General features: G+C 50.8%; 1 protein-coding gene across 1 annotated transcript; it reads left to right on the forward strand.

The window, feature by feature from the left end:
• Positions 1-315: 315 nt before the first annotated feature.
• LOC116438328 (serine/threonine-protein kinase PAK 3-like) lies at positions 316-7,731 on the forward strand. The gene is made up of 12 exons (XM_032097181.1): positions 316-997; positions 1,949-1,986; positions 2,439-2,561; positions 3,346-3,493; positions 4,192-4,255; positions 4,882-4,930; positions 5,245-5,357; positions 5,613-5,730; positions 6,493-6,592; positions 6,874-7,070; positions 7,163-7,300; positions 7,543-7,731. The coding sequence occupies exons 1-12, from the start codon at positions 919-921 to the stop codon at positions 7,642-7,644; spliced, it is 1,269 nt and encodes a 422-aa protein (XP_031953072.1). The 5' UTR covers positions 316-918; the 3' UTR covers positions 7,645-7,731.
• Positions 7,732-22,331: the final 14,600 nt, after the last annotated feature.

Here is a 22,331-nt window from a genome sequence, read left to right on the forward strand (position 1 = left end):
ATCTTACAGGAAGCATGGAGCCTGGGCAAACCTCTGTGAGGCTGCAGCTTTTGACTGTTTGGAACGGGCCTTCTTTGGGCTCGGCACCTGCAGGCCACTGCAGAGCGGTAGCCGCAGGCTGCTGCCAGAGCTCCAACGCAACAAAACTGTGGCAACCCGAGAATCACCGCACAGCTCTTCTGCGTGTTCTCTGACGTTCGGGTGCCAAAGAAACAGCAAGCAGGAAGAGAGGAGCTTTGCGTCGGGAGACGAGCCAACATCTCCCTGCCAGAAAGGGAGGTCAGGCTCCAAACTGAGGCAGAGCAAAGGTCAGCATGCACCTGCGTGCTCAAGAAGCAGCTGCACACTGCAATACTCCTGGAAATTGATTTCCTTGGCTTCTTTTGTCCCCTAGATGTCATCAAAGCGGTTAGGGCTTTCAGAAGCAACAAAGACGCCAGCAGGAACAAGCACGCTTGCTTTTAGTCAAAGCCTTGGGGAGGAAAAGTCACGTTTGCTTGCATTTCTTGGGGGCCTGCTGGATCGGTGCATTTTCGGAGTTACGCCAGGATGCCTTGAGCACTGACTTATGGACGGTAAGGATTTTTTCTCCTGCTTTATGACTGAGGAGATCTTCCCAGGTTTTTCTTTTGCCTCAGCTGCACAGAAGGTTCGGTTGCTGGGCGTAACTACGCCAACAGAGCCAGAGCGGCTGCTATTGTGACGTCAAGGGAGCCGGGCCGCGTCACAGTGCTGTCAGCGCAACGTTGTCCCGGTGCGCGCGAGGCCTCGTTGTCCAGAGCAGCTCTTCGGCTTGCTCGCTGCAGGAGGAGCTTCGTGACCGAGGCGTTCTCAGCAGACGGCCTGCACCCCGAGAGGAGTCTTGGTTTTTTTCTCCCGGGTGGCATTCAGTGTGCAAACCCGCACAGCACTGCTAGAATGATAGGGCAAGTCTGTGCCGCGGTTTGCACGGTTTTTTCTGTGGCATATTCAGGCTACTTCCTGACCCACCTGACTCGTAAGTAAAGGTTTATCCTGGCGGTAGCCATCACACGGCTTTTGCTTCACTTTGCTCTTTATGCTCGTTTGTAGTGATGAAGCTGATTTGGGAGCAAAGGTGCCATTAAGATGCCGCTCCTTTGCTAAAGCTCCTGCCAACAGCATCAGCTAAAAAGGGGGTGTCTGCACTCGCTGGCGGGTGGAGAGTGTTTGCAACGTAACCTGCAGGGGTTGCGTTCCCTCCACGGGAGAGCGCGTGGCATTGGGGGCTGTGGTTTCCTCAGCTTGCTGCTTCAACCGAGGCAACCTGCAAATTGCAGGCTGGGAGGGAGCCTGACAAGTACTTCTAAAAATTCCCCAGGAGTGAGGGAAAGCATTTTTTGCTCCAAATCCTGCCATTAGAGGCCTTGGCTCTCTGCTGTGACCCTTTACGGTGTGCCACGAGAGCGATTCCCTTGGCCATGAAGTGCAAGCTCCTAACTGGTTAGGGTTTGCTCCTGAAGCCAGGAGCTGTTCCTGGGCTGCTTTAGAAGAGAACCGCCACAGCTATGGGGCCCTTTGTGGAAGCTTTCCTGGGCTATCATTTGCAGCCTCTTGATGGGAATTAGTGCATGCAATTTATTTAAAAAAACCAACCAACCAAAACAAAACCAAAATCCCAGAAAAGAGAGCTCACAGGAAAGAGAAGAGGAAAAAGCTGCTTGAGCTGTTGGGCAGAACAGAAGCTCTGACTTAAAGAACACCTGGCATTTCTGTGATCGTGTTTCTATTTCTTCAGCGACAAAAGTAGAGAGAGCCTAGTATAGTGTCCTTGTTGTTCTCTTGCTTGCCATGGGAAAATCTTGTGATGCTCGCGGAGGGATGTTGGGAAAGGAAAATGCTCTCTGTTGGGACTGACTTGTCCTGTGGGACTCCCCAGCACAGGCACTTTTCTAACGGCATCTGGCTCCTTTTCCCTTGCTCGCTGCAGGTCACCTCACACGCGGATGGAGACAAGCCCGTCCTTTGGTGAGTGGCAAAGGAACCTGTGACGTTGCTGGTGTGTAAGAATTGTGCAGCAAGCTGTGAGCTTAGCCTGCTGCGGTAGAGTGTAGAGTGCCAGCCTGGGAGGCGGCAAGAAAGCCCAAGTCGGTGTTGGCACCAGCAGTAGCGAAGGGAGCACTGGCTCTTTCCTAATTTTCCGTTGAAGAGCCTTTCAAGAGGTGAAAGGCAAGTGTGGCAGGCCAAAGGTGTCTTGCTGATTCTAGCCAGGGCGGAAGATCAAATGCACAGCAAGACGGAGCACCACCTAATTTGCCCACCTTAAGAGGGTGAATTTCACGACTCAGAATCCCACTTGTAGCCAAGTTTATGATTTCCCCTTAGTCTGGGTGAAAAGAAGCCAGCTTACGGAGCTGACAAGAGAGCAGCTCCTAAAGGACTGGCTGCTCCCTGTCCCTCTCGCTGCTGTCTGTCAGCAGGGCTCACCAGCAGGGTCAGCATCTCCTCCGGCTCCCTCTCTTGCTGAGGAAGAGGCTGAAGAGGAGCAAAAGGACAAGAAACCTCCAGCTGTTGTCCATCCACGGCCTGAACGTGCAGAGCCAGTAAGTGGCACCTGTGGTTGGCACTGCCTTTGGTGCAGGGCCGAGCTTCAAGTTTCTGACGAGCCAGCCCTTGCCGCTCGTGCCTGAAGATGCTGGGGGCTGTGTGCCTGCCATGACGTAGTGCTGCTTCAGCCAGGCCAGGGACCCCTGGCAAATGGCTTTTTTTAAATTTTAAAATTTTAAATTGAGGCACCATTTTGCTGGGACGCTGAGAGGGCCTGAGAATGTCTCTCGGGATCAGACGAGAGGCAGCATTGTGCCTTTAAATTGTTGCCAGCGTAGAAGTGAGCCCCTTGGTGCACGGTGTTGGCACAGGCTCCCTGGGGTCAGCGGACAGAGCGGTCCAAAGACGCAGTTGACAGCCTTGCAGGATACTTAGGAGACACTGGCCCCTGGGAGGGACCAATTAGCTTCAGGCACAACGTAGACTCTGGCCTTCTGGTCAGACACTACCATGCCCACTCGAGGGTGACTTCATTGCCCAGGGGAACACAGCAGGAGGAAAGCAACAAGGCTCTGGGGCCCTGCTCCCATCTCTGTCTGTATCTTTGCAACCTTGTTGCAGTCGTCTTGCAGAAAATCGAAAAAATGTAGCATGAAACCGGCCATGTGCTGCTGTATCACAGCAGCCTTTGGGGTTTGCCCGTTGCCTTTGAGAAGGGGACATGCAAAACCCCCCCAGCCAAAGAGGCCTGGCGGTGGCTGACAGCCTTCCTTTTGCCGTGTGCTCTCCGGGGTATCTGTGCCGGCCGCCTTTGTGACGGGCAATCTTTTCTTGTCCCAGCTCTTTCTTGACGCGCGCTCTGCCGTTCCACGTGCCGCTGCACCAGCACGGTCTGCCGCAGCCAGCACTCCTCCACGTGCCAGCACTTCGTCCAGCAGCCCAGCCCAGCAGCTGGAGATGAGAGAGGAGCAGAGCCTGAAGAGACTGAGTACGTCTGCTGTATTTCTGGTCTGCCAGAGCGGTGTGTTTTCTGCGTGTCTCTGTATTGGCTGTGCCACAAGTTCCTCCTCGGTTTAGTGTCACAGAGGCGTTTAGGCCTCCCTACAAGAGCCTGTTGCTGTGCTTTGAGGCAGCAAGAGAGCGCTCGGTGTGTTGCCGCTGCCTCTGAGGGCAGCCGGCACTGGCTTGGCTTTGCCTGGGCTGCCTTCTGTGCCAAAGACAAAAGCAGAGATTGTTTCTGTTGAGCAGAAGGCTGGCACCTAGCGGCTGGCTAGGCCCCAGGGAGCTCTCCGGCCCCAGCTATTCTCTGGCTGCCGTTTCTACGACTGTTCTCACTCCTCCGCTCACTGGTGCATGTTGTTCTCCTAAGTGGCCCTGCCGGTGACGGCGGGTGCCAGTGCAGAGGCTTCGGAGGCCCTTCCTCCACTCTGAGGGCCCAGTTCTTGAAGGTCCATCGTTCTGGGTTATCACATGAGCTGCTGTGCTTGAAAGCCGTGAAGTCCTTCTTGGAAAGGCCAGCTGCTGAAAGGTGGAGAAGACCGCCCTCCTGCTCACTGTTCTCAGCAGCTGGAAGCCAAGTGACTCCAAAGGGCACAGAGCACCCGACAGTGGGGCTGCATCTTGGATCATCTAGGGAGCGGCATCTCCCTTTGAAAGTGAGCACCTTGCACTGCTTTTGTCTTTCAGGGAGCATTGTGAGTCTGGGCGAGCCGAGGAGGAAATACTCGGCGTTTGAAGAACTTGGACGAGGGTGAGTCTGACGCCTGCTCCTTGTGCAAAACCGTGGGCCCGGTCTTTGGCCGGTGTTAGTGTCAAGCGTGAAGTCAGGCAAGCTGCAAACACGGTCAGACTCCGGCTTTACCTTCCTGTCACCTCTCAGGACTGCTCAGTCAGAGCAGTCAGAAGGCATCATCAAAGACAACCTGGTGCTGGCGATGTCTGCCTTGCTTGCGACGAGGAGCAGGACCTGGAAGATCTCCTGCCCCTGCCACGTTATGCCGGCCTAACAGAGCACCTTGTCACCTGAGAGCTGGCAGATAACACTTCTCAAAGGCAGAGTTTTCCAAGTTCTTCTTCTCCAGTTTTTCCACATGCGCGCGCGCGCACGCGGACGGAGTCCCCCTTGGGTTGGGAACGGAACTAATGGGGCGTGTGCCTTGGAGATTTGTAGCAGCCCTTTGTGTTGACGTTGGGCCTCAGTTTTCTCCTGGACGCCCTGCACAGCAGAGGGCTGGTGGGCTGTTGTGCTATTGGCGGTGGAGGTGCTGCAGCCAGGCGTTTTCCAAATGCTCCAGGCAGCCTGGGGAGATCTCCTGCCTAGGCTGGCTTTCACTGCCGGGGACTAAAGGGCTTTTTCTGCTGCCGTTTTCTTTCTAGGGGTTTTGGAGCTGTTTATAAAGCCCTCGACGCCAGCACAGGACAACAGGTAAAGGGTCAACACCCCCAGCAGATTTTGCACCTCTGGAGCGCTTTCGCCGCGGCTGCGAGCCTCGGCTGGAGCTTTGGGTGGCCGCTCCATCTCTGCGGCAGAGGCTGTTCCTCTGAAGCACAGACTAGGCTCAGCAGCCTGCAGACGGCATTTGGGACGGCCTTTGGTCCGTCTCCTAAGCTCTGCTGCCTAGTAACAAGGCCCTTTGGCACAGCTGGGCTGCGTCATTGCACAAGCACTCGCTGTGTGTTCCTGGGGATCTCGTGCGACGAGCGGCTTCTCAAGTCAACGGTCTCTCAACGTCCTTTTAGGTGGCCATCAAGAAAATGGCGCTTCAAGAGGAGATGTCCGCGGAGCTGGCTGTCAATGAAATCGTGGTCATGAGGGACAGTAGGAACCCCAATATTGTTACCTACTTAGACAGGTGGGGCTATTCTCATGTCAGTGTTCCTTTAGGATACTGCAAGCCCAAAGTGACAAACCCCTTTGGTCACAGGCCGAAAATGGAGCTGTTTAGGATTTCTCTGCTCCAGTGCGTGGGAGGAGGTTGCACTTGGTCTGCAATAACCTCTTCTGGCAAATGCAGCTTGGAGAGCAGTTCCAAAAAGCTGGTCAGCCGCTCGGGTGACTGGGCTGTGCCCAGTTCTTCTCTCTCCATGCCGGGCTTTTCTTCTTTCAGCTACCTGGTCGATGGGGAGCTCTGGCTGGCGATGGAGTTCATGGACGGCGGCACGTTGTCTGATGTACTCGGGGCAGTGTACCTCGAGGAAGGACAGATAGGCGCCGTCTGTCGGGAGGTGAGGGATGCCGCTTGTGCTTCCCCTGGCCTGCGCAGGATGGCCCTTGTCAACTGGTGGTTAAGAACAGCAGAGTTGTCTTGCTCACGGCCTTGCTTTGCTTGTTGCTGCCACGACACGGAGAAGAAAGAGCATCGGAAGCCAACTGCCTGCCAGTGTCCCCGCACTTCCTAGGCTCTGTTCTCGCACTCTTACGTACTGCTGTTGTGCTCTGGCGCTCGTGCTCGCTCGCTGGCTCTCACGCTCTGTCGCACTTGTTTCCTCTTGCCAGCTTTGCCTCTCGACGGTTGCCTGGAGCCTGTCTGTGTGTCCTGCATTCCTTGCTGCTCGAAGCCAGCACGCCGGTGGCAGAATTTCAAGCTGAAGGCAAAGGAGATGTCCTCAGCTTCAAAGGATAGCATTGCAGCCCAGATGGTGTTGGATTCTGGAACAGGTCTAACGTGCTGCTTTCTCCTCTGCTGCCACAAGGCTACGAAGAAAATCTTTGCCGTGCCGCCCCCCAGCCAAAGGGCACGCGCTACGTACCGAGGGGAGGAGGGGCTTTTGGAAGCTCAGCTGTGCCTTTGCTTGGAAAGATGGAACACCCGTAAGAGTGTTGAAGCAGCAAGCTCTTCCTCTTGACAGCACCAGGATGCTGCGGCCTGGCTCACAATTCCCTGAGAAAGCTGTCGCTCTTGTCGAGCCCGTTCCTTTCTTGCGGGATGAAATCAGGTCCTGAACATTCACCCTTCCCTTTCTCCTCTCTCCTCTCTCCTCTCTCAGTGCCTGCAAGGACTGCAATTCCTTCATTCCCGCCAAGTCATCCACAGAGACGTCAAAAGCTGCAACATTCTTGTGGGCACGGACGGATCTGTGAAATTGGGTGGGTATCCTTGGTCCGGCGCAGCGTTCCTGGGATGCGCTCTGGGGCTGCTTTGGGGTAACTGCCGGTTCCCCAGAAGCGCTGCTTGGCCAGCTCGCGGAACGTGAGGGCGTTTTTGAAGTGGCCAATGCCTTATTTCCCTGGCTACAGCCCCGCGGAAGCAGAGCACCGCTGCTTTTCCGGCTAGATTCACCGTGGCCTTGTCAGGCTTCGAGCGGGCAATTCTTTGGCTGGGTTTGCCAGTTGTAGCTGGCTTTGACAGGGTTTGTTTTTCTCTGCAGCTGACTTTGGCCTCTGTGCTCAGCTCACCCCTGAGCTCAGCAAGCGCAGCTCCAGCGTCGGCACTCCCAGCTGGATGGCGCCGGAAGTCGTGAGAGGAGAAGCCTATGGCCCCAAAGTGGACATCTGGTCACTGGGGATCGTGGGGCTGGAAATGGTGGAAGGGGAAGCTCCTTACCAGAGGGAACCCCGTCTCAGGGTAAGGTGCAGCTTAAAAGTGCGGGTCTGTGTGGAGAGAGCTGTTGTGGCTAGGAAAGGAGCAGGAAGAGTGTCCTCTTCCGTTTCTTGTAGGTTTTTGAACTGATAGAAAGGAACGGGGCCCCAAAACTGCAAAACCCCAGGCACCACTCGGCTCTCCTGCGCGACTTTCTCCGCTGCTGCCTGCAGACAGACGACGACAGGCGCTGGTCTGCCCAGGAACTCCTGAAGGTAAGAAAAAGCAAAGCGGCACAAAGCCCTGCGAGCTGTGGACACCTGCATGAAGGGCTGAAGAGCATTGTGGGCCACGTGGGCCTGGGCGAGACAGGTCCGGGACCGGAAGGCGGAGGGGCCGGTGGTGCCCTCGGTCCTCTTTGTGTGTCTTCCTGGTAGCAGAGGAATCCTGCTTGAGCCTGTTGGACGTGATCTTGGGAAGTTACGGTTCCTTTTGGTTTTGTTTTTCCTTTGGGCAGCATCCGTTTGTGACCTCAGGCGATCCTGCCTCCAGCCTGGCTGCTCTGATCATCTCAGCCAAGCAAGTGCAGGAAGACTGGAGAGGAGACGCTTGCGCCTGAGGAGGCCTTGGTGCCCCGCCAGCTCAGAGGAGTGAAGAGGGGATGCACCGTGTTTTAGGAGAAGATTCGGCCACCCCCTGAGTTTTATAATGAGCTATGCCGTAGTTAGGAAATGTGTGGTTTTGAGATTTTCTTAGCTTAGCTGGTTTTAGTTAGGACTCGAGACCCCGGAAAGCTTCATTAATAGAGCATTGACTAGCTAAGAGTAGAGTATTGTTGACGTAAGGAAGCTGAGAATTATCCTGGAACTAGAAACGGACGAATCGTCATACTAATGATTCAGCTATGAGAGAAAAAGCTGGGCCTCAGCAGAACTGGACCAGGCGTGAGCTGTCAGCCTGAACAAGTCACCAGGAGGACAGAATGACGAAGATGAAGAAGTAGCCAGAAGACCCTTGGTTTCAGCCCTTGGTTTCAGCAGGACTGCCAATAAAAACTGTCAAACCTCCAGAGGCCTGGAAGATTCCCTTCCTTGCCACGCTGTGCCTAAGCTGGACAGCGCCTTCGAAGCCGTGCGCTCCAGACGGGCTGTCCCGTTCATGGCTTTGCTCCGCTTCCCGGCGGCCCAAAGCTCTCCCCCCTCACAGAGGGGCCCTGCCCCGCCCCACGCGCCCCGTGGCGGCTGCCGCCCCGCCCGCCCTGCGGAGATGCTGCCCCCTCCCCCCGCCCCTGTGCCCCGGCGTCCCCCAGCACCAGCCGCCCCTCACGGCGGGCCAGGAGGAGGGACCAGGCCCCGCTCGTTCCCCTCTCCTGGCGGTCACGTGGCATCGAAGAGTCAAGGAGGGCTGAAACGGCACGTCTCCCAAACGCTTCCCTCTCGTTGGTGTCCTTTTGGGGCACCAAAGCGCTCTACTCAGGGGAGTCGGAGGGCCTACGCTCGGCTTTCCCTGCTAAGGTGTCCTTCTTCCTTCTGTAAGCTCTACAATTGGCTGGTTGATGTGAGCCTTCTAGGAGATGGGGAAAACGAGACGCTTTCCAGCTGGGGGAATTATCCTGGTAAACGACTGCAGTTTTTCAGCAACAGAATTTCAAGGTGCAGCTGGGCCTTTCAGCCATTGCATCGATTTTCCAATGCCACCCGCAGCATCCGAGGTGTGAAGAGCCCAGTGGGAAGCTCCTCAAAGACACTGCGTTGTCCACCAGCAGAGGACGTGTCTGTGCTGAGTCACCAGGAAAGCAAGCTAAGCCCAGAGTCATTATTCCACAGGCAAGCAGAGGTGATTTCCAGAGGAGTTGCATGCACTCGTTTCCCTCTCCCACTCAGTACTTTCGTTCCTCTTTCAAGCTGGCTCCCGGCTTTAACTGGAGCTTTTGACAGAGAAGGGAATGACTGCATCTCATTTTCATTGGGATGTGGCTATCCAAATGTCTGCAAGGAATCTTACAGGAAGCATGGAGCCTGGGCAAACCTCTGTGAGGCTGCAGCTTTTGACTGTTTGAAACGGGCCTTCTTTGGGCTTGGCACCTGCAGGCCACTGCAGAGCGGTATGTCTTTGGACATACAACGGGGTCTGTTGACTTGGTTCCCCATTGTTATAGTAGGTAGTATCCACAATGTTGCATTTGTTGCAGGAGGCCACGTGGTGCAACGTATCTTGAGAATTTGCCATCTTGTCTTGGTCACAATGACTGCATGGTACTTAGTCAAGGTGGTGAACATCCTTTGTGTGTAAAGCACCTCCTCTTTTTATATACTTTTGTTATTAATATTGCTGCTGGTTTTTTGCATTTCTTTTTCTGTTGCTGTTCGCTTTCAGTAAATTGTTATCTCAATGTGCAGTATCTACTATTGTCCCTCTCTCATCAGAGCAGGGTGAGGGGAGCTGCTGTGGCTTATTTAGAGTTTCATTTAATTAGATGACCACAGATGTTCCCCACCCCCGCCAGGTCCATGGAACCAGGAGAAAAAAAGAAATACCATTTCTTGTTTTCAACTTCTCAATTTTTGTGTCAGTCTTGCTTGGTCACCTGTGTCACATCTCTGTGGCTATGTGTCTTTTCCCTGCTCCTGTTGTATTGCCAATGTCTCCTGAGTGCATGGACTGCCTGTAGCTGGATATTGCCTCCTCCCCTTATTGCCTTTCCCTATGCCAGTGTGGGATTTGGAGCACCTGGGTGGTCAATGACCTACCCAGGGTAAAAGTCTCCTACCCCTGTGGGTCTTCCCCTCACTGCAGGGAAAAGCAAAAAGGGGCATTTTGCTACCGCCCCATCTGCTCCCACTGGCACTTGCCCAGACAGCCAGGTCCCATTCTGTTTACCACGTCTCCATGCTTCTGGAAGCCAGTGTTCCTCAAAAGCACATGTGATGGAGCCTGGTGTGGCATCTGCAGCAAGGAGCTGCTGGAGTTACTGTTCCTCCAGAGTAGGCTGTAGTTTATTATTTTGAGACCTGTCTGCTAAAGAATTACTTTCTTTATAGTTTGTGCTGCAAACAAACAAACTTTATCTTCAAGTTCTTGGGAAGCCAGTTGATTTCATTAGGAAGAATGTTGTCTTTTGCCTGAAATAAGAGTGTTCTGCCCCAGATCCTGCAAAAGATTTATCAAAACCATCTCTGTACAGAGAGGGGGAACACACCTTCTCGTCGAGTCTCTGCATCTGTTGATAGCTGTCATAAGCTAGCAGAGAAGGAAGGTGTAACAACATCCAACTTCAACTCAGGCTGCTGAAAGTGACCCACGTGGAAATAATGCGTTATGTTACCCTCTTTCTACTATGCATACTATAATTGTTAATACTCTACCAAGACGTCAAACTGTTAAATTGTAATGAATTAGGGTCGTTATCATTGATTAAATTCAATCACTGTTGAGCGCTCATGGACACCGAACCAATTTTCATGAAATGATACCAGACTTGCAGTAATATAAACTACGGTAGAATCATTCACCTGGTTGCTGGTTACCAAAATGTCACCTTCCCTTTTTACAGGGAGAAGGAGACTGAATCTCTTAACCAACTCACAAACTGATCTGCACTGAAATGAGTATTACACAGAGAAATATGAAGAAACACCTACCTATTACAAAGAATGAAAATGAATCCTTCCTGCAGAATTAGATTGCACTTCCCACCAGGAGGAACAGCTGAAGAGAGCATGTGCATAGGAAATACGTTTGCCTTAGCATCCCAAGACATGCCAGATATTTTTAACTGTGAACAGTTTTCACAAGTAATGGTGACTCAAAGACATCCCAGGATTAGATTGCCCATTCTGAGTCACAGCAGTAAAGACCGAGTTTTCAACCCACCCCTTTCAAAATCAGAAATTACCAACGCAAACTGAGTCTCTCAAACTTCTACAAATTTACCTCTGCTTTGTGAGCAGAGTTCCATTACAGCTTTTTTATCAACACACAGATCCTCTCATTTCCCCTACTTTGGCTTTAAGCATTGAAGTAAAACATCTGTTTTGGAAATGCAGCTTGAATGCAACCGTTTCTGCTATTTTGTATAACTTTTCTTGCATGAGATGGAAATACTCAGCTGTGCTTTGCTTTATAGCATACTTCCTAATTGTGGGACTGAAAAAAGACCACAGGAATTTCTCCCAGCAATAGAAAGCATGTAGAATAGCTTTATAAAGATGTTCTGGCAATATTCATGTTTTGCTTTATATATAACTTTATTAAATTTATACTTTAGAATGAATGTTATCTAGCAGGCTTTCAGCTCAATTACTACAATTGCTTTTCAGCAAGCTAATTTTCCTGTAAGACTGGACAAGGAAAGTGATCACTTAGGAAAATGAGTTGTCCATATACATATGCAGTACTCTCATGTCTGGCTTATTCTTGAAAAGGTCTGAAATGGCTCCATCTTGTTGACTGAGTCCACGAGAAATTTAATCGTTCTTGAAAAGAAATTAGTCTGCTTCAATAAATTACAAAATGACCTCTGAAACACCACCCCAAGGTACTACGTACTTCTAGGATCAACACCTCCAGGGTAGATCCCTGCTGTGGATGGATTCCTCAAAAATAAGATCAAGTATCCCAGGGACTCTGGAGTTTGACTCCAGAGACATCCTGGTCACAAGTCACACCTTGAAACATAGCTCCCATCAGTTTCAAAATAAAATAAAAGTCTTCCATATATGTGCAATTCACAGATGAGGAGGAGGGGAGGAAGTGTGCTGGAAGATTCTGAGAGAAGTGAAAAAATATTATAAAACTACTCATCCATGTCCATTATTCCACCTGAGTGAACTCCTTGCTGTTCAATAAGTAGTTATATTACAAAATGATCAGCCACTGTATTAAAGTTCAAAAGGTTAACTTAACAGTTATGTTTCCTCCTTCCCATACCACTGCTTTAGGGATGGGGCACATTGTCACTTGTTTCTAATGCAGTAGAGGAATATATTACTTCAAGTGGATTCTGCCCAAGAGCACAGTGTGTGCTATTCTAATTAGTAACTGCAGGTGCAAGAACTGAGAACTTTGTCAGAACCCTACTTTTGCCACAGTTTTTTGATTCTTGATCCAAACTTTCCTTTGACAAGCCAGATTGTACCTGGGACTAAATTTTCAAGTATGCTCATGTTTCAGTATGTCCAACTCTCTCAGTTGCTGAGGGACTTGGACATTTATACATTTGCTCAGACCCCTGATGCTGGGGGAGTGTCCCCAGGCACCTTACGGAAGCAAGAGCTGGGAAGGTGTCTGAGTGACCAGAAATCTTACTGTATTCCATATCTGTCTGTGCCCAAATACTATTACTGTGTGCTTAAGGCCCAGTGGCACAGGTGGACCCTGGGGCAGGTGGGGGTGATGCCGCTCCCTTTAACAAGGTTGGAGCACCCAGGCACAGTGCCTGTTTTGCTTTTTGGCTCGCTCTCTTACCTCTTGCCTCACTTGTTTCTTGGCTTTTGCCTTAGAGCTGAGGTAGACTGGGCAGAGGCTTCCCTTTTGGCTCTCTTTGCCTGATGTCATTTTGCTCAAGGCAGAGGTTGTTTAGGGTGGGTTTTTCTGGGCTTGCAACCGTAGCAACTTGGTAAAACTGCATCTCTCAACCAGAAACTGTTCCACAGTGACCTTTGCAAACCCTATGGTGAAGCTTGAGCTGTCCTGGGGCCAGGCCACCCCATGTTGGTGTGGACAAATGGTTTCTTCCCCTCAGGCACAGACATACCGCAGGGACAGCAGCACCAGCACTTGCAGAGTCCTGCAGGCAGGAGGAGGAAGTGGCAGGTGGTGGTGCTGACCCTACACGTCCTGGCTCTTCTCATCTGCCACTGGAACTGCTCCCACCTTCCCGGAAGGCTTTGCGGCCACTGTTTCCCTTTGTCTCTTGGACCACGTGGTCACCTGTGAAGGCTGCCGTCTCGAGGGGAGGGTCAGACACCGTTTTCCCTTTGTCTCCCTGTGGCAGGCACCATCTTGAAAGGGGCATTGCCACCATTTCAGGTTTCTCTTTGTTCTGGGGGAGTTTGTGAGATTTAGCAATTCTGTATCCTGTGTTTATTTACTGGGGATTTCTGCTTGTTTCAATTTTGCTTGTCAGTAAACTGCTATTTTTTCACTTATATCTACTTGTATTTATTTTCCCCTTATTGATGGAAAGGGATTGGTTAAAACAGAGGGGGAGAACTCATTTTGGAGTGTTCCCCTTTAAATTGTCTTAAACCAAGATAGAAGGTGAGCCTGATTCCCAAAGATGCTGTGGACTTCAGTGGCTGCAGGTTTCATCACTTCATCTGAAGAGATTACAAGAGACCCTGAGAGCTGCAGGGCTCAGGGAGGTCCCTGCCTTGGCCTCTTGTTGGACTGAAGAGAATCTGGGGACTAGGGGCCTGTCTCTTTTGAGCATGCCGGGGTTTCCTGGGTGAGCAGGCCCTTCCCTGGCCAGGAGTGGAGGGGCTGTGGTTACAGCCCTGGGCAGAGGGACCTGCCACCACTGCCCTCCCTGTCTCTTCCTGGGGTTGGTCCCACTCTGTGGGGACAGGCACAGATGGGGGGAACTACAACCTCCATGGACAGCAGCCTCTGATGTACCAGCTTCCTCCTCCGTGTTGGAGCTTGTAAGGCTGCTGGCAGAAATTCCCTCATGGGAGCTGCTGGAGCTGGAGCTGCTGGAGCTGGAGTTGGCAGACCTGGTGTTGGCTGAAGGTCTATGGGTCTCCTCCTCATCAGCATGGGAGTGCAGCAGCCTCTGAGCCTCCTTGCTGCCCTGGCCCACAATGACATTGATTAGGCCACAAACCAGCTGTGCTGTGCCTTCCCCGAGGCTGTTCTGCAGCCTCAGGACCAAGGTCTCCACATCCGGACCATAGATACATAGATCACTCAGGATGCTGCTCTCTGCAGCCTGTACCAGCCACCACCTGCCCCGAATATTATCTGCAGCCTTTGGCACAGCCAGGGCAGCACGGGTTCCAGGACATGCTCTTGTTGTTGGAAAAGTTCTGCCCATACGTCAGGCAGGATGTCACACATGGGCTCTGGCCCTGCGGTTGCCTGCTGAGGTGGGGATACTGTCTCCTGTGGAGAAGATGGAGGGAACACCAGAAGGTGACGGCAGCGATTTTCCCCCATCACTGGGGCCACTGACAACTCTCCAGGAGCTCCTCCTGCCTGGCTGTTGGCTTCTGGTGACTCTCTGGAGATAGTCCCATTCACTCTGCTCAGAGAACCTGATAGACCTTATCAGTGTTCTGCAGAGTGGGCAGAATGGATTTCTCAGTGCCCATCACAGGATGCAGCCCAAGCAGAACTAGTGGTGACAGGGCAGAGCAGAAGCCGTACCATTCTGTGTGCCCTGGCAGATGGGGCAACTCCAGTTTGTCTCCATGGCCATTTCTGTGCCCTGCAGCACATTGGGGAGAGTTGAGGAGCTGCTCCCCATCTTTGATGTCACACAGAGCAGTGTGTGACTATATGAGAGCCCTCCTGATTGTCCCAGGAAGGGGAAGAAGAAATGCCCAGCCCCGTTAAGAGGGACGCCATCCTGGGTGCCCGAACCCAATTACCCTCCCCACTCTAGAGGAACATTTTCCTGCACAGCCAACCTTCACCTGTGGTGCCCAGGTGAGTGAGCCAGGCAGGGCTAGGGAAACAGTACTGATGGGTCCCGGATGGGCACCAACAGCTGCCAAAGGCAGCCCCCAATACACCACCCAGCACTGCGAGAAGCCTGGCTAGACCCTCCAGACCTTGCACTCTTGCTTGGCAGGAGTCAAGGCTGGAGCCAGACTGGCTCAGGTTCTGCCAGCGCACAAACACAATTAGCGAGAGATGTGATGTCACAATCCATGCCTGGTAATGTCACAGTCTGACACTTGGGATGTCACCTTCTACCACTCAGTGGTGTCATCATGAGATATTCCCCCCTGCAGATGCATGGTGCCAGGAGAAAAAAAAGGACCAACCATTGACTGATGACCACCTTGTCAACTAGACCATGGCATCAAGTCCCACATCCAGTTGTTTCTTGAACACCTCCAGGGATGGTGACTCCACCATCTCCCCGGGCAGTCTGTTCCAATGTTTAACAACCCTTTCCGTGAAGAAGTTCTTCCTGATGTTCAACCTGAACTTCCTCTAGAACAGCTTGATGCTATGTCCTCTTGTCCTGTCACTGGTAGCCTGGGACAAGAACTCAGCCCCACCTTGTTACAGTCTTCTTTCAGTTAGTTGTAGAGAGTGATAAGGTCTCCCGACACATTATCATGTCTGGCTAACGCAGTAGCCTTCTACAATGCTATGACTGCATCAGTGGAAAAGGGAAAAGTCACAGAAGTCATCTGCCTGGACTTTTGTTAGGCTATTGACACAGTCTTCCACAGTATTCTTGCAGATAAATTGGAGACAGATGAGTTTGACGAATGAACTAGTCAATGGATAAGTAATTGGCTGGATGGCCACATTGAAAGAGTTACAGTCAATGTCCCAATGTTCAAGTGGAAATCAGTAGCATGATCTATGTTCCTGTGAATAAGAAACAGGAAAATAACGAGCATCCAGAACTCACTGGAAGGAATTAGGAAGAACCACTCTCTTAAAGCATGAAGTATTGATTTAGAATGTGCTCTTGTCTCCTCATCTTACCTAATCACAAAATTTCTTGAGATCTAGGATTTGCACTCTCGTAGTGTAAACAGAGTTGCAATACCAGTCCTTGAAAATGTAAAATCCAGTCCATCACAAATTCTGTGGAGGTAACTGCCCCGGCCTGGTAAAGGGTGTCCACTTACAACATCTGAACTTCTACAGCTGAAGGCTGAAAATTTGGTTTTCGTAAGCTCCTAACTTATTGCTAATCTGTCTAATTACTCTCTAGTTGCTAACTTCAGTTGTTTCTTACCTGCCTAGTAGAGAAAAAGTTAACCACGAAAGAAAGCATAATTCATTGTTCTGCTGTTATATGGTTCCCAGAAGAAGGGCATAAACTAGGGTTTACTTAGCCTGGGACTAAAAGTTCTACCATTTGTATAAGCAGGCAGATGTTTTTTTATGCACAAAGTTGTTCTACAAAACAAATTTTAATGATCTACATCAAAAATCAGCCAAAGCAAAAGTTAATATATACAGATCATAGATGTAGAAAAATTGTGTTAAATTAATAGGATTTTTTTGTTGGATTTGGGGCTTTTAAAAAAATGTTTCTGACACAAAGAAAAGCTGCTTTACACCACTGAACAATGGAGCCTGATGTTAAAACCAAACGTGAAAAAGCTAGATTATACTGAACTTTCATTCTGATCAGCAGGAATTTAGAATGGTTTATACAGCACTTAAGTAGGATTTCAATATCTGATTAGCATCAAGACTGAATATTCATCTCAAAAGGAAAATTTGTAATTGAATTTGTTTAAAAAGTCCTGAAATACTTGGCTTTGGAATGATATGAGTGACTATTTCTGTCATACCCATCTGGAAGTGAGATCTCTCCCTCATGAACACACCATAATATGGAGCACCTTGGGATGCCAAGACTGAGGTTTTTTTCATCCAAAATTAAACACGAATTTGGATTGTCCCAAATATTTCAATGTTGAAACAAAATTCCTTTTTCCTTTAGAGCAAGTGCAAAACAAATTGTTGTAGGTCACTCCTTTCTGAGGGGAAAAAAGGGCCCAATACGCCAACTGGGCCCATCCCACAGGGAAGTCTGCTGCCTCCCTGGTGCTGTGGTAAAGCACATGAGTAATCCCCGAGAAAATCCCTGACATAAGCAAATTCCTGATCTGGTACAACCCTCTGACTATTAGCCTGTATTATTTGCCCAAGTGATGAAATTAAAGGACAATCAAAAGGACTTCAGGGCACTGGGGCTTTTGGTCAAAAGAGTGGGTTTTATTCTCCTCCATTCCTTCAGTATCAGCAGCAAACACTGAAAAGAACAGAAGAAGCAGCCTGATTAATAGATGGCTTAGAGGCAGCTGTCATAGGTGGAATTTTGGGTTTTATTACCCTGGGGTGGATTACACAGCACCAGGCCTGTTGGGGACAGACAGGGTCCGTCTGTCGCAGAGAGGGAGAAGGATTATGGCCCATGAGTTGGCAGGGCTGATTGAGCAGGCTTTAAACCCTATTTGAAGGGGAAAGGGGATACAGCACAGGCCAGCAGTACTAGGGCAGTGATTGTCCCACTGTACTAAGCACTGGTGAGGCCACACCTTGAGTACTGTGTTCAGTTCATAAAAGGAAAATGAAGTGCTGGAGTGTTTCCAAAGGAGGGTGACGGAGCTAAGGAAGACATGTCTTATGAGGAGGTTGTAGTGAGGTGGGGATCGTTCTCTTCTGCCATGTCTCAAGTGAAAGGACTAGAGGAAATGGCCTTAAGTTGCACCAGTGGAGGTTCAGCTTAGATATTAGAAAATTTTTTTTCACTGAAAGAGGGGTCAGGTATTGGAATAAGTTGTCCAGCAAGGTGGTGGAGTCACCTCTGGAAGCATTCAAGAGGCATCTGGATGTAGCACTTGGGGATATGGTGTAGGAGTGATTATAGTGGTGCTGTGTTGATGATTAGACTAGATGATCTTGAAGGTCTTTTCCAACCTCGATGATTCTGTATGATTATGTGTGATTTATCAGAAAACTACATTTTCCATCAGAAAAAGTACTGGTGAGAAGTACCTCATCTGTTCCAGCAAGACTTTAAGCTTCTCAAGTGGAGAATTGGTATTGAGTTCAGGCTAAGCATGAGAGCCTTTGCACTCAAAGACATCTTTTATTGCTAGGGCCAGCAGAGAGCCCAAGGTCCGTTGGTATCACTGCAGAGCTGGGCTTTGGTGTGTGTTACTCTCTCCTCTACTTTCTGGCACTTTGCTTTTTCCTGGGGTGATAGTGATGGCCACCTTCTGGGCTGTACCCTTGCTCCCATATTTGTCTGGGTGAGGCTATTGGCCAGGGGAGCTCACCTTCTCTGGGAACATCTTCTTGCCATTCAGGGCCTGTGGGCTGAGTCACATCTACAGATGGCTCAGATGTCTCTACCAGAGTGACCCTGGGGCTCACAGCAGCCCACTTGATCAGTAAAGCCAACAAGGGTCAATGGCCATGAGGATGCAGCACGGCAGTCACACCTGTTTAGTTATGGTGTTTACTGCTTGCTAAAAAAAACCAGGTTGCAAAGCTACAATTTTTCCAGTGTATCTCTTACACTGGTTTTCTCTCTGTTTGAAGTTACCTGTGGTAGGTACTCTGAAGAAATAATAGAAACAAAAACATGACATGCTTAATATTATGTCTTTTCCTATACTTCTTCAACTGCCTTTAATATTTTTTTCCTGCTCTCTACAAAAGGCTCAATCACTATATAAACTGAATGTGTCTGAAAACAGTTTCCAAATTTAAAGAATATTGTGTATAAACCCTTTTTCTGTGTTTTGGGTTTTTTCATTTTGGTTCATTTTGGGTTTGGTTTTGCTTTGGTTTCTTTTCAGTTTTTGTTCATTTATTTGAAATAAACCTGTAGTGTTCATATGAACAGTGCTTTTGGTGTTACCTACTTTTCCTATCCATAATTTGCTATATCTTTCCCTTTCTTCCTTCTCTCTTCTTATAATACTCATTTTTAAATTAACAGATAGGGTTTTTTTCTTTCCCCTCCTTAAACTGAACTCTAACTGCATTAAGGAAACTTTACTGTCTGACCTTTCAGGAGCCACTCTGGCAATCACAATCCCACCACCAGAGACTTTCACTTCTGGAGTCAAAGCCCCTGTGCTGGTAAGCAGAAATTGTATTAGGCATTATTGGAGTTTCCCCATCTTGCATGAGGAATGCCTAGCCAATCTTTCACTCATGATTTCTCTATGAGCATGACTCTGGTGTTTCTTCAGAACTTCTTCCATTGTTCTGTCTGCTTGAGAAAGCACTACTACTACTCTGATGGGACTTGCAGGGTTGGGGAGAGTCCAGGGGCTGGAGACCTCCTCTCTGGGGGATTACTGGGACACCTATGGAGACCAACTTCTGACATGCTGTGTTGGTCTGAAAACCACGGAGGTGGCCATTCCGTTGTGATGTTACAGAGTAGTGGAAGCTGATCAGTGGCAGTGGACTGTGACATCACCATGTTGGATTGTCTCCTTGTGCCCCTTACTGCGTATATTTGAGTGCTGCCAGAGCACTCTGGATTATGCCTGGACTCCTGTTGAGCATGTCCACGAGGTCTGGAGAGTCAAGTGAGGCTTTTTCCAGTGCTGGGTGCTATCACTGGCAGCTCTCAGTACCCATCCAGGAGCCCTCAATAGTGCTTCCCCAGCCCTACCTGGCTCAGCCAGCTGAACACCACAGAGGTGAGTTGTGCAGGGAAATGTCCCCCTGGGGCAGCCACAGAATGAGTGTTCAGGCTTGGGGAACTGGGAGGGTCCTTCTTGAGGGGTCTGAGCACTTCTTCCTCCTCCTTCCCAGGACAGCTCATGACTATGGTGTCTCCATTTTGCAGTGTGTGGCACCTTTTGGGAGTGCCAGCACCAGGGATGGGGAGCATCTTCTCATTCCTAATTCAACGCAGACTGCCAAAAGGCAGAGACAGGGCCACAGAAACAGACTGGAACTGCCCCATCTGCCGCGATGCTCGAGATGACCTCACTTATGTGATGCCCTGTCTCCATCAGTTCTGCCTGGCCTGCATCATGCGTTGGGCAGAGATGCAAAGAGTGTGCCCACTCTGCAGAGAACAGGCGGAGGGTGTCAGGTTTTCTGTGCAGACAGACAGCTATATAGACTGTGTCTTCACAAGCTCTGAAGAGTCAGCAAATGCCAGCAGCTGGACAGGAATAACTCTAGGACAGCTGGTTAAAAACAGCCCCTTTGTGGAGTCCCCTTCACATGTTCCACGGAGGATACTACCCACAGCAGAGCACGGGGGTGCAGGAACAGAGCCCGTGGGTGGCCTCCTGCCTAGTGTGTGGGCAGAACTTTTCCAAAGAGAAGAGCATCTCCTTGACCCTGTGGTGCCCTGGCTGCGCCAGGAGCTGGAGGCAAAGTATGGGACCAGGTGGTGTATGGCAAGGATTGCAGAGAGCATCATCCTGCATGCTGTGTCCATCTGTGGTCCAGATAGGAGTGTCTTGGCCCATGTGCTGCAGGATTTCCTCGAGGAACATACAGAACCTCTAATCCATGGCATCATCAACATCATTGTGAATCAGTGCACACAAGAGGCCCAAAGGCTGCTGCAGTCCCGCCTTGTCCCAGAGAACAATCCTGCAGCCATCTCCAGCAGATTTCAGATGGATATTACTGCTCCCCACCCAACCTCTGCCAGCAGCCCTGCAGGCTCCAGTGAGGAGCACCAACTCAGCACATCTGAAGCTGTCCTCCACACTCTCCATCCATCTGCTCCCATCCCTGCAGAGCAGGAGGAGCTGGGGGAGGAGGCGGTAGCAGAGGAACCTGCCACAGAGGAGGACAACAGCACTGCGGCCATCTCCATCAGCCCTCAGGAGGATAATCTTGCCCCACAGGCAGCCCCTGCCAGCAGCTCTGCAGGTTCCAGAACGGAGGACCAACACAGTACATCAGAAGCTGTCCTCCACAGCCTCCACCCATCTGCTCCCGTACCTGCAGAGCAGGAGGAGCTGGAGCCAGCAGCAGCGACAGGTCCCTCTGCCCAAGGCAGCAGCCACAGCCCCTCCACTCCCAGCCAGGGTAGGGGTAGGGACCCCTTGCCCAGGAGGCCTCAGCGTTCCACAAGGAGGAGGGCTGCCAGCTGTCTGGACTCTCCCCAGCCCCACAAGAGGCCACCTGATCAGCAGCAGTAGCAGGGCTGCAGTAAGTCTTCACTAAAGAAAAAAGAAATAAATTGCTATATTCCTGATAAAGTATCTGGGTGCTCCTTTCTCTCCCTTCTCTTGCTATCTTTCCCTGATCCTGATGTTGGGGTTTTAGTTTAGTCCTAGTTTTTTTCCTGTTAAAGGAATTTTTTCCCATATGCATATTGCTAGGGGACAAATGGCCGTACTTACGAGAAGACAAAAGACCTGGCTACTCTTTTGTTTTCACCTGGGTGTGGGGGCAGTTCGCTCTCAAGCTGCAGAGAAAGGAGCTGCTGGTTCTTTTCTTCGGCCGTTTTTCTTTTCTGCTGAAAACAACACCGGGATCCCAAAGCTGTTTTTTCCCTGCCCTGCTGGAGGCTGGGCTGTGGCCGCCCTGCCCCGGTGCTGCTTCGAGCTTTCGCTGCGTTGTAGCCGTGCTCGCTCTGCCTGCGTGGACCTCCGGGGGGTTCCCCGTTTGGATACATCTCGTCTGTCCTCTGGGATCTGTGCTCGTCTCTGCCGCTCCAGCCGGCCGTTCCAGCCTGCTGCTCCAGCCTGCTGTTTCCTGAAGCTCCAGCCGGACACTGGGACCAGCTGTCTGGGCTTTGCGAAGCCTTTGTCCCATCTCTTCCTGGGATCCCAGGCCCCCAGGGCCGCGTGCTCTCCGAGCTCGCTCCGGAGCGCCCCCTGCAGCCGCGGGGGAACCATCGCACCTGCCCTGCTCACCGGGAGCCGCCAGCGCCCCTGCCGGCTGCGAGCGGAACTGCACCCGAGGGGAAAGGGCCTGACAGCCGAGAAGGCTGGCACTGGGTTTGTGATTGTTTGCTCTTACTGCCAGAGTTATTGTTGTTTTGTTGAACTGGTTATATATATAGTAAAGAACTGTTATTCCTATTTCCCACATCTTTGCCTAAAGGCCCTTGATTTCAAAATTATAATAACTCAGAGGAAAAGGGGTTATATCTGCCACTTCAAGGGAGGCTTCTGCCTTCCTTAGCAGACACCTGTCTTTCAAAACCAAGACACCTGCGCACCCTCATCAGCCAAGGGCCCTGGAGACCTAGGATGATATTGGCAGTGCCTTGTCCCACAGGAATTCCTACTGCAGCCACAGCAGTGGAAGTGTTTCAAAAAAAGACTGGAAAAGGAGTATTGCATTTGCAAAGGAGAATGTGCAAAATCAAGGCTGCTTGTGCCTGTGCCCAGATGGCCTGACTATGCTGCTCCCTGCATTGCATTTCATCTGTAGCCAAGAGGACAGGAGGGGCCCTGCTGTCACCTGCTCAGAAAGGTTTCTGGGAAAACAGGACAGGGAGCTTCAGAGCACAACTTCTCTGCATCCAAACACCACTCCGTAGGGATAACCAGAGCTCTGTGGCTGGTCACAGCACTCTCTCAGAGAAGATTTGCTCTGGCAAAAGAGAACGGTGGTTTTGAGGTTCCTTGAAGAGCTGCACTTTTCATGAAGGAATGT

Source organism: Corvus moneduloides, chromosome Z (genome assembly GCF_009650955.1).
Source record: "Corvus moneduloides isolate bCorMon1 chromosome Z, bCorMon1.pri, whole genome shotgun sequence".
NCBI lineage: Eukaryota > Metazoa > Chordata > Aves > Passeriformes > Corvidae > Corvus > Corvus moneduloides.

Bases quoted from the DNA above. Each gene is read 5' to 3' on its own strand.
- LOC116438328 (XM_032097181.1), top strand. From the start codon at position 919: ATGATAGGGCAAGTCTGTGCCGCGGTTTGCACGGTTTTTTCTGTGGCA. The intron at 4,256-4,881 runs GTGAGTCTGACG...TTTTCTTTCTAG, and splicing joins TTTGAAGAACTTGGACGAGG to GGGTTTTGGAGCTGTTTATA. The intron at 5,358-5,612 runs GTGGGGCTATTC...TTCTTCTTTCAG, and splicing joins ATTGTTACCTACTTAGACAG to CTACCTGGTCGATGGGGAGC.